A 12,389-nucleotide genomic window follows, 5' to 3' on the forward strand; every position below is an offset into this window, starting at 1 on the left:
GAGCCCTCTTTATTTCAGTAGTTGGACGTGAAAAAGGTGCCTTCTCCTTACGGATTTTGACCACAGGATAAATTGGGATTTATATTTCGGTAGATGGGATAGCCGTTCCCGTTGTGACGGAGTAACCCGCAGAGATCTAAATCAAGCCCATAGTCACCCAAACGTATCTTGAAGTACCTGGTGTAATGGGGAGCTCAAAGCTTCGCCAACCTAGCCGGATGTAAATCACGCGTCTAATGATGAGGCGAAACTTAGCAAGGCAGTGGGGTGGCGTAGCTGTCTCCGCCTTAGATGCATAGCGAATGGGATTGGATAAGTTCATGCTTTGCCTCAGAGAAAATGATTTATGTGGGACAGGGATGTCCCTGTAAGTTCTTCTAGATATGGAGAGACCCTCTCAGAAGCACTATGGCATGGCATGAATTGGATAGAGTTCTCTTACCAGGGCAATACTATTGAAACCTGCTTGTATTCCTATTGTCCCTATATGACAGAGCAGTTGCCAAACCGACCTTTGCCTACAACATAGAGTAGGTTTTGGATGTGCACCATTAACCAGTGGCTTTTTTTTTACCAAGCATCTAACAGTCTGTGCCTTAAGGCTTTACCAATTATAGCTTGGCTTTGCACAGGGGAATATTTTTTTCATCTAACGCTATTGACTGCTTGGGTGCATCTTACCACCTACAGTGGAGTGCTTGCCTTGAAGGACTACTTCACAGCTATAGCCCTTTCCATCTACCCCTGCTGGCTCGCTCCCATGTGTCTTGCTATGTTGCTCTTGTTGCTAATCATCCTGCTTACTCCATCTTTCCTCAGGGTATTTCTCATTTCCCCACTTGACACCCCTCTCTGGCTTCTCGCCACACCAGTTCCTTGTGTCCTCCTTCTTTGCTGCCCTTCTCTTGTCCTTCTGCGTGTTCTTTGTTCTCTCTGCCTGACGCCCACCACTGCCATTGTCCCCAGGTGGCTTCTCAGAAGTGCCACTGGGGCCAGGTATTATGTTTTATTTATTTCGTAGTAATGAAAAGCACTGGAAACTCTACTACCTTCAATATTTGTGTTGTTGCTATGTCAAATGAAGGTTAGGTGGCACAGGATCTTCATTATACTCCTTCCTTTCCTCATGTGACATAAAAAACAAAAAACTATAACAAAGGCTATTTTGCCGTTCAACCTTAATTTGACATAGAAACAAAAACAGGATTGTATCAAAAGCAAAGAAGTTTCCAGTACAGTCTAATTGTCGTTTTTGTCTGGTTTTAATGTGCTTGTGTTGCATTTATTAGCACGTTATTCCCCGTTCTGTTGGCTTTATTGCTTGATCTTTTGCTGCATTTTAAATGCTTGTATTTGTAATTTGCTTACAAACCTTAAATCATTTGTTATTAAATTACCAATTTAATGGTTATTGCACATGTCCTGGGTGCAGTAACCAATGGTCGCGCATTCAATTATTAACCCTTCGTGGTACTTGAGTCCCATAGTGTCCATAGTCTCTTAGCGGCCACACTGGTCTGAGCTCGGGACAATGTGCTACAAAAATAGTACATTCGATCACATCACCTGCTGTTCAACGGCACTGAAACATTAAGACAATATTCTGGGTGTGGGACGAATTTTTGTTTTATTGCATTTCTTCTGTTAAACTAAAATGGGATACGGAAGCCCAAAAGTCTAAGGCGCGTTTAAAGATAATTGTCTTTTCAGCCGACCACAGCTCTTGCCCAAAACGGTGCAAAAATGGATACAAGTTTTTATACACTTTAACTTTCAATCCTTTGGAACATAAACACATGACAGAAGCTTGTTGTTTCAGCAAAACATCTAATGAGCAAGTGCAGGGGGATATTTAATGTTAAAGTAGTAGGAATACACAATTGTTTTCACGCTTCATTGAAGTACTATTTCAGGGGACCAAGTTCAATTTTCCCTGTACTGCATCTTTTATGTATTTTCTTTTTGGCTATGCATATGAAATATGGCAGAATGTATTATTTCATCATAAGTTGTTACAGTGAATATAAAATATTTTCGACCGGTATGACCAGAATACTTTTATCGTGGGTATTTGGGCATCTGTGTGGATCTTGTGTTTTGATGATTCCAGTTATTTGTAGTACAGGTGGACGGTACATCCGGTTTGTGAAATGTCTTTGTGTAGAATCCATATATAATTATACAAGGGCACGTATTCTGCAATCACTGGAGCACCTCCTGACATCACCTCAACCGCAAAGTGCTTTTGCTTTGTATGTATCTGTGGGTATGGGCATTTATTTTTATGAAGCAAACCTGGCCAAATACAACAGATCACTATAAAGTGTCAGACACTAAGGTTAATATCAATTATATTTTACAAATTGGACTAGGTGGATGCTGATGTTGTAAGTTAAGCAACAAGAACTTTATAAGACGCGGTGTTCGTAGAAAGGTGAACTTAAGCTGTTTTACAAACAGGAGAAGGTGTGGGCAATTCTGATGGTTAACAGGTATGTTGTTAGGGTCCTGGATGTGTAGGTGGAGAATGCTTGTTTCTTTCATATCTTTATCTCCAGTGTCGTGTCTGTGGCGGTGTCGCAGTCCGCTTGAGATGGCAGCCAGGTAGACTGGGGTGTGCTTGATAGGTGACCTTCTAGATGGTCTTAAAGGTGATGCCGGCATGCAAGGGGAGTCAGTGGAGTTGAGTGACATTAAGAGTGATGTGGTTGAATTTTCTCAGGTAATAAGGTGTGCGGTGGCTTTTAGGATACCTTTCAGGGGGTCCACTGTGATGTCAGGAAGTCCATAGAGCAGAGCTATTCAGGTCATAGAAAGCACTATATAAATATTCTATGTGCTTGCTTTTGCTTGGATACTAGAGTACAAGGGATTGGATGGCAGCCCTGATATCTCTTGCAGGAAGAAACAGTTTCAAACTTTTTTCTAGAGCGATTGCGGTTACCCAGCTATCTTGATCTTCCTAGTGATGTGTTCCTTGAGGCTGAACTTGCCCATTGTAAATTAGAATGACTTGGCACTAGTTACTAGTTGGGGATTCACGCCACCCTTGTTATTGTTGTTGAGCCAGGTTTGGACTACAGGACCTTTGTTATCTTTGACAGGTAGGAGGAATTCGGTCTTGGTGCCGTAGAATTTCAGGTAAGCGCTGGACATACAAGTCCAAGTTAGGTGGAGCACTTGAGTTGCTGAATGACCGGAGCAGAAGAGACTTTTATGTTTAGTTGCTTGTCTTCTGCGTATTGATTAATTTTAATGTGGCTTAGGTGATTGTGGTTCCAAGAGGCTCCATTTGGAGTTTTAAAAAGATGGGGACATTACTTTGTAGCTTACATGGGTTTTCTGGATCTTGAAAACCCCATCTGGACGCACCAATGTCGAACAGATAGGAATGAGAAGAACCATATTTGTCTGAAATGGCCAATGAATACCATCTGAGATGCCACAGTGTGCAGTATGGTGTGATGTTCTGTTGTCTTTGTTGAGAGTTCAAGAAGTAATAGGAGGCGCACATCATCCTCAACCATGGCAAGGAGGACGGGAATCTTCACTTTTCCTTGTTGCTGATGGTTCCTTGATGTGTTTAGGTTAAAACTCCGTTTAGTAAACCATGTTCAAGCAACTCTCCATTCTGTGTGCTGTGCACAGAAGGTACACGCTTTCCTTTGTGGCTCCCTGGTTTCTCTGCAGTGCTGGTGCAGTTGATCGTACAGATACAGTACTATGCATGGATCTCACTGCATCGCGTTAGATCTTAAAGTGAACAGAACCGGATTTGCTGAGCTATTTCAGCCTACAGAATCTAACCGCTTTAAAGATGAATAATATTGCACATGTTTGGATACAGTATTTTGTGGTATTAAAATGTGAAGTAGTTATTTATAACTGTTGTCTTTCTCTTTTGGTTTCAGGTATCTGTTTATACTGTACCACAAAAGATAAACCAGGTTCAGTATGCCCTCGAAACAGCAGTGAAGCTTCTTCAGTTTTACAAGAAAATATTTGTAGTCCCTTATCCACTTGAAAAATTAGGTAAGCCATTTTTGTGTTTGTTTTATAATGGAGAGAAAAAAAATCTATATTTAAAGTTTCATACTTAATGAAGGTTATGTGTGTGGCTTCAAGGTGGGTCTTTTAGTGTAGGTTTTAACTGCAATCATTTTCCTGCATCAAGAAGATGCACACCAATGCACCTTAGCTGACCTGGCTTAGCCAAGAGAAAACACTTTTAACAAGCACTTGTGGATTATCGCCAAGGTTCTTGGCTGATCCTCGGGCCACACTGGAAACCTCCCCAGCAAATAATGTTCAGACCTACTGCACGCTGCTAGAGGCTTCGATTGGAAAGAGGCCATGGAGGCACGCATGGGTCTCGGCAAGCCATGCTGTGAAAGCAGCCCCATAGCCTCCAACCTTCCGGGAAAATGGTAGAATGGCCAGTCCAACCTTGCCGAGCCTTGACTTGGGCACAAACATTTACCCTGCTCGTTTGTGTTTATCAGACGCCTAGAAAAGTTAGCTAGTGGCAGATTTCAAGCTTAAGGGGAGCAAAATTTCACATATTCTTTACTCAAATGGGGTTTAGTTGGGGAGCAACATGATGTTAACTCCTCTTTACTTTCTTGTAGATCTTGTGGCTATTCCTGACTTCCAGGCGGGAGCAATGGAAAACTGGGGTTTAATAACGTTCCGGGAGACCACGCTGCTGTACAACGAGAGCACCTCTTCCATTCTTGACAAGCGGATGGTCACTGCAGTGATCGCTCATGAGCTTGCACATCAGGTACTTCTAGAACATTTGTATTGATAGCAGTTCTCTTTTTTTTAATTTTCCCAATACTCTTTTATTTTTTTATTTTGTTACATTTACATTTTTACTACAAAAATATAATCACAGATGTTTGTTTCATCAGATTGATAGTGTTGCTCCAGCTAGACAATGGTTGACTTTACAAGGCATTGTGTCTGTTAATGTTTCACAATCTGATTCAAAATTAAGAGAATTTTAAAATTGTAGCTTCTCTCTTCTCACTTTTGTGCATGGGATGTCAGCATGTGGTTGACTTTCCACTCGTAAATGCACTCTTTTCACGTTTTGTCCGCTCCCCCACTCCTAGTTTTCTAGTATGATCACTCTTGTGACATTTCTCTCACTTGTCCTGCCTCCTTTTCTGCACACTCAGATGTTCACATCTGACTTGCACTCGCCTCTGTTTACAAAGTTCTTCTGTTTCTTTGGCTCTACCATTTTTTCGTTGTTATCATTATCTTTCTAACATAATTCAGCTCCCCTTTCCCTAGTATCCGTTTTTTTCTTTCTTCCCCTGTGTTTTGCAATAGTTCCCTCACACAGAGAGAATAATTCTCTCACATATTTCTCTCCTCACGCCTCGTCTCTCTACCTTTCACTCTGGCTCACATTTTGTTTTTACCCTGGCTTACCTCCACTGTTCTACATTTCTGCTAACTTTCCTCCTTCTATTTTCAATCTTCTGGCTGTTTCATTTCCATACCTCCTCAGACTCTTCATATTGCTTTTGCATCTGCCTTTATCCTTGCTGTATTACAATACGTGTTGATTTATTTTTATTGTGAAGGTTATCCCTAACAGTTTCTCTCTTTCTTTCTCTTGCTGTTTCTCACTTGCATCCCTACATATTATTTTGACCAGATTTCACAAGATCCCAGAGCTGTGCCGCAGTGCTCTTCCGCACACAGTTTTGAACTGTGGTATTCTTTTTCTAGTGACTAGGTTGCGAAGTAGGATGCTGTAATGAGTGCAAAACCACGCTTGACCTTTGTAGCAGACATACTCATGAGGTTATGATTGTTTTTTCTAGTGGTTCGGAAATCTGGTCACCATGGAATGGTGGAACGATCTGTGGCTCAATGAAGGCTTTGCGACTTTTATGGAATATTACTCATTGCAAAAAGTCTTTTCGGATCTGCAGGCTGTAAGTACCTATGACATTGGTCTCCTCAAAGGTGAAATATTTTTAAAGTAAGACTTGCTTAAAAACAGTTCTTTGTCAAAGCATCCATGTTTTTCTGTTCTTATAAAATATTGGGAGAAGTCTGTTCTGGTTCAGTTCTTTAATCTGTTAGTTGGTGGCCTTACCTCATTCTTTCCTTAGCCCTACTCTTAATTGAAGGATTGTAAGTTAACCTTCCCGGATGCCACCATGCTTTTTCTTGGTGAAAATTACATGGTGTAGGGAATACAGAATACAGAGCAAAACGAAATAAAATAAACGAAGGATGACCAGTAGCAGTCAAAGATCATGATGGCCGATTGGGAACTCAAAGCAACCAAGGCAAAAATGTTCGAGCCAACTCTGCTTCCCTCCTCTCTTTTTTTCAGTCCATTCTCTATTTCTCTCCTGCCTCTTATCACCTCTGTTTTTCTCTTCTCACTCACATTCTCCCTCTTTGAGTTTGCTCCATCTTTGCGTGGTACATTAAACCTTGGGGACATGGAGAGAGTGATGAAGGTGCCAGAGGCAGTCTGGGGCAATCAAAAAACAACCAGCAAATGCTGCGGCCCTGAGGGCAGCGAGCTCAACAGCGTACAGAGAGAAATAAAGCGCAAATCACATTTGAGCTGCTGCAACACTAGTTGCAGTGTGGTGTGTGCTGCGTGTAGGGGCTACCGCAGCATGATCCATGCTCTCTTAACCTTGCGATTCTAGAGAAGGGAATAGGAGATGCTGTAGAACAAGTAGCGGTTTCAGCCTCAAGCAATAACCTAAACTAAACTCCATCCTATGAAAGTAATGGTGAATATATTGACAGCGTGCTGTTTACTTTGATCTCTAGTTTGTCTGTCATTGGAGTATAGAGTAATTGAAAATTGAGACACCCCCCCCCTCCCCCCCCTCCCCCCCCTCCCTCCCCAACATCATTTCATTAGAAATTCTGCGATCTAGGCAAAGACAGTCTAGTCTGGATCTTGCCTCCTCTATTATCAAAAACTTTGGGGAGAATGTTGAGCCAACTGTCGCCACTCTGAGCCCCTTCACACCATCCAATTGCTAGAGAATACAGTTTAGTTCCATGCAAGCTGGTCCATGACCCGGTAATTGCACACTGGACCCCAGCAGAAGATGCACCATGCACATTTAAAGTTAAGGCTAGAGACAGCTGTAAACCCTCTGACTTGGATTCAATCTTACCAGCGAAATCTTGCTTCCACACATATGCCAATTCCTTAAGTACAAAAACCTTTAAGGCTCCTAAAACTGCAAGAGCCCTTTTATTGGCATGAGGTGGCATCATTGGCAATAGTGCCTTTAGGTTAATTCTAGCCATGTCAATTATGTCTGCACCAACATTTATTTTCAGAGAATAAAGCAAACTATGTACCAGCTACTTTGTATACCTCATACTTTTCGTATGCTGCATTGTTGGACATGTAGTAGAAGATCATACTCTTGTTTACGCTCCTCAGGATGATGATTTCTTGGACGTACGGTTCAAAGCCATGATGAAAGATACATTGAATTCTTCCCACCCAATCTCCTCAGATGTGCAGACACCGGAGCAGATTGAAGAAATGTTTGACGTCCTTTCCTATCTGAAGGTAATTCCAAATGCCATCTATACATTTTTAAGAGCATCTGCTTCTGAGCACATGACTTCAGACTTAACCTTTCATGTACACCGTTTTTTGTGTAAGCTGTAGCTCGGACCCTTAGTTTCAAGTGGTCATGGAAAGCTAGCAAAATCATCAAAATGCTAAATATTAAATAGAAATTAAATGAGAAGATTCTGTTTCAGAGTGCCCCATATTTTAATTAAAATGTGTTGTTTCCCTTTTACTCCACAAACCTCTTTTCTAGTTTATATCTGGGTTTTGTACCCTTAGCACATGCAAAGCTAGTTGGTCTGAGAATCCGCCTATAAATCTCCAGTACTTTTGCAAAATGGATATAAAGAGACAGTAATCTCTTTCATACTCATGTCTGTGGTGCTAGACTACTTGTCGACGCTTGATGCAGCTCACACTGCTTTAGAATTATGTTTCGTTATTCCAGTTTGACTTTCTTTGTCGCTATTCTAGGACACATTATTATAGAACACATAGCTAAATTCTTGGTGGTCTGCTTTTTACACCTGCACTTTCCTTGTAAGGGTCTTGAAAGGTAGCGTAACTGGACTGCTAAAGCTTGGAATATATAGAGCTGGCTGGAGTTCTAACTGGGCTAGCTGCTTTGAGAAATGGAATATTGAATGACCTGTTATGTTTTTTGGGATCCATCCACGTGAATGGTAATATTTCTCATCCAGAAGCCAGATATCGAGTTGAGATTCAAGTTTTGGTCTTGCCCTGTTTCTACACTTATTTGGAAAAGTTGATTCACATTGTGAGTTTGACATTGAAACTATGAGAAAAGAGGTTTTGTAGATGGAACACCACTATGTAGCCCCACCTATGTAATACTCAGTAGAAATGGAATTTGTAAATCCAATTCGTAAAAGAAGAATCAAACTAATTTATCATTTACGTGTCTCCCTTGTGTGTGTTTAGCCCAAAACCGAGTATTATCCCTTTATGTCGGACACCAGAGGACGTTGTCATCCCACAGAAGCATGGCTTATTTGATCACTTGCTCCAAGTCAACAAGAATACCTTGTATTTCTTGGTGTATAGAATATCAATAGTCTTCACTGTCAACTTTCAAACTATAAGTCATGTACTCTTGGCAAAGTCTATTACCAGTTTTATATCCTGTTGGGGAACGTTTTCAATATTCCTTTGAGGAATTCCATTTGGAGAGTGTCTCATTCAAAATCTCGCTAGAATACCATAGGAGAATCTCGAGCTTATTTTGAATGCGCAAGTCCAAAATTAAGAAGACACTGTACAGGTTCAAAACTACCTGGAATTTGGTGTCATCTTGAGATATTATTCAAAACTCAAAAAAGATTTAGTCTGTAAATCTCTTGCTTTCCTGTGATGTACTGACCTGCGTTATGGCCCGCATCGTAAAAATTATGTTCTACGTGAGAAAAGGAGCGCCTTCCCATTAGTAGCTAACTACACTGAAGCAAGTTCATTATTTCTGAAGATGGGGTTCTTTCTTGTTCCTACATCGCACCCATTGCCCTATGTTCTGTATTTCCCAAGACTGTGTCAGGGCTAGTTTTACTCTCCTGTCCCCTTCAAATCAAATGTACTGAAAAGCTCAAGACAATATTTTTTTTCTGAGGAAAATGGGAGCCTTTCTCTGACTCATGGAAGATCCAGTAAAGGCAGCGGGTGAGTAAGAGAAGAGCTGGGATGTTTAGGGAGGAGGTTCCAAATCAGTATATTGGCGAAGGTGTTCCCGGTATATACATCACTAGCGAGGTCACATGAACTCTTATTCAAGGGACCACATTTCTCAGAGTAAGATTATATATTGAAATCTTAATAGCAATCTAAGAGCAAGGTTGCAGATTAAAGCCGGTGTATAAAAGTGGTGCATGGCATATAGAAGACGTTTCCGAGCAGATGGTCAAGAATTTAAATGTTTGTTCATATCTGGGGACTGGGTAGGTCGGCTCTTTTTTACAGTCTGTGAAACAAATTTATGTGAACTGCTAGCATATTTAAAACACTCGACATTCTCCAGCCATCTCCATTTTTGCATGTTGACAATTCTTAGACTTGTTGTTTATCCCACTGAACAATTTTCTCTAGTTAGCTGCTAATGTTATGGACAGTTAGCTTTAAAGAGCAGTCCTTTTCAGCAAGTGCATCTCAACAAGAGACCTCATCACCCTCCCAGGTGATGGTGCACTCTACAAATCTGCATAACACAACAAAGGTAGCAGCCAGCAAGCTACCTTCACATAGAGAACACTGGCAGCACTGCAAGATTTCCCTCACACTGCAGTAGTGCAACCTCTCCATGTGTACAGAGAACAGGCAGAGAAAGAGCAGCAGGGCTAACTCTCCCTTGGAGAACAGGAATCATTTGATGAGTTGCATTGAAGGCCTCCTTCACACACAGCACAAGTTTAACATAAACTGCATCATTGCAAGATCCCTTCAAGCACACTGATGTATTACGACCTCCCTTTGCACTCAGAGAATAGAGCATGGGCAGCAGCAATTCTTTGATGCAGTTGTGGAACAAGTTCGAACTGGGAAACTGCATTGCAAGCTTCCTTTACAAACAGCAAAGGCGCAGCATAGACACAAGGAGGCTTGCATACATACACACTTCTACTGCTGTAGAAGCAGAGCGTAGATCTGCCAGAGTGCATTGAGCATGCTACATAAATGGAATCATCCACATTCTTACTGTTACTGTGTGTTTTTAATCCTAATGAAGATTGATTGCTTTTGTGTTTCATCCCTGCAGGCAACCATATAGTCATGGTCTTGCCTATTTACTCACTGAAAATTATTGTGTATTCTTTGGAAAGCACAACTCGGTTGTGTCCTCGGGAAAGTTATCGATGTGCTGTCTGTGTTCTACATCGGTGGCCAGCTTTACATTTTGAAACCAGCTGTTAAATTACTGGCTGTTGAACGAGCGTTCAATAACCATGCATTCGCCGTCACAGAAAATAGGTTAGGATTCTGTTTTTCACCATTGTCCTTTTAATGGGCGGTGCTAATGAACGAGATGTCGATCCTTTTCATTTCTGTCACTGAACTGATTTTTCACACACATTTTAGTTTACCATATGGTATTTGTGAAGCTTGAGTCTCGTTCATGTGACGCATCGCCTGACCTACATTGCACCGAACCAGCGGTGGTTTAAGGCTCAAAGGTTGTAGCTGTGAACCTAATCTGCATTTATGTTTTCATTAGGGGTCTTCTATTTTGCTGATGCTGCAAAACCTTCTGTCAGAGGAAGTGTTCACAGAGGGCATAAGGACCTACCTTCACGATCACAGCTATGGGTCCACCAAGAGCGACGACCTGTGGGACAGTATGAGCAAGGTAAGGTTTCTCTTAATCGAAGTGGCCGGAGTCTTGGACGTCTTCCGCTTCATGTGCAGTTACTTGCAGTGTTCGTAAGCTTTCACAAACTGCTGAAGCTGCTACATAGTCCTTCTCTTTTTATTTTTTATTTATTTATTTTTTAGCAGTGGCGTAGTCTTCTAAGTAGTGAAAAGACTGTTTTCCGTAACCAATTTTGACATCACAGACAGCACTTGTTTTATGACACCAGCCCCAACTACAAGGTTCATCGGTAATGCTGTGTCTGAGTATCAGCAGCGCAGGGTGAGGAGTCGAGTTATGGTTTACACAGCTTAAACTAACAAGTACATTTCTGTTTTTATTTTTTTAATTTTTTATAAAGCTTTGCATTGTAACTATAATATACATATAACTCTAGACCATATACTGCTATTTTAAGGTCAGTGAACTCTAAGCTGACTGGTAATGTCCCCTTTAACATACAGTGTAAGGTATTTTATTCCATACAATATAGGTCGCACAACACTCATTCAAACTCCTTAAATCCTTGATTCCTTGTTCTCTCAGATGAAAGATGTTATGTTTGTAACCCTGAAGAATAAGGTGGACTCGTGGATAAAAGTCAAAAGCAGTTAGTAATTTGTTGCAAAAAGATAATAAAATGAGTTTAATGTAAGTCAGATTAAAAATGCTGCTGATCAGAAGGTGTAGAAACATGCAGATGGAGTCTTTCTTGTAATGATCTCTAGTGTTGAAAAAGTAAAATTTTTCTCCTTTTAATAATCCCTGTCAAGAAGAACGAAAACCCTGTTTTATTTTTTATTATAAAAGCTTTCAGCTGTAATAATGCCATAAGACCTGGCTCTGACTTATAATTCAACTGCAGTTGTAGTAGTAGTATAACTTTATTTGATATTTTCATAAAATCATAAAGATACTCAGAAATAAAAACAATCATGAAAAAGAGTCTGACTTTTTGCGTAAAAACCAGGTGCATCCACGAAAATCCGGCGATTACAGTACATGTATGGCTTGCAGTTCTACAAGGGCTGAGTAACAGTACATATAACCAACACAGCTGAATCTGTAACTTATGGACATCCTCACAGAGCAAAACTTAGTGTATGTGCAAAAACATTTTATAAACCAGACTTAAGACTCCTAGAAAAAGATACAAAATTATAGAAATAATTAATGAGAAAATATAAAATCCAAATGAACATACTCCTCACAAATGTAATATCCCAGATAAAAATAGGGACAGAAAAAGGCACACACTGTGTGTAGGCAAGAATGATAAAAATAAAAGTGCGACTATAACTCACGCGACCGCAATCCTCTGCTGATGACGTCAGATATTACATCACTGTATTTAGACACTTATTTACCCATGTCTTCTTCCATTAATCTTTAGCTATACATATATTACAAATATTTATTTTTCAGAAAGACACATATGTCATCAGTGAT

At 40.6% G+C, this 12,389-nt stretch overlaps 1 protein-coding gene across 1 annotated transcript in view; it reads left to right on the top strand.

Annotated features, from left to right (window-relative positions):
• LNPEP (leucyl and cystinyl aminopeptidase) overlaps window positions 1-12,389 on the top strand; it is a 393,213-nt gene that overhangs the window by 239,868 nt on the left and 140,956 nt on the right. The window contains exons 5-9 of the mRNA XM_085632534.1: window positions 3,912-4,032; window positions 4,629-4,783; window positions 5,841-5,954; window positions 7,448-7,579; window positions 10,806-10,937. Of these exons, the coding sequence (XP_085488660.1) occupies window positions 3,912-4,032; window positions 4,629-4,783; window positions 5,841-5,954; window positions 7,448-7,579; window positions 10,806-10,937 (654 nt within the window). The remainder of the gene's footprint in view (window positions 1-3,911; window positions 4,033-4,628; window positions 4,784-5,840; window positions 5,955-7,447; window positions 7,580-10,805; window positions 10,938-12,389) is intronic.

Source organism: Triturus cristatus, chromosome 2_1 (assembly GCF_964204655.1).
Source record: "Triturus cristatus chromosome 2_1, aTriCri1.1, whole genome shotgun sequence".
Taxonomy (NCBI): domain Eukaryota; kingdom Metazoa; phylum Chordata; class Amphibia; order Caudata; family Salamandridae; genus Triturus; species Triturus cristatus.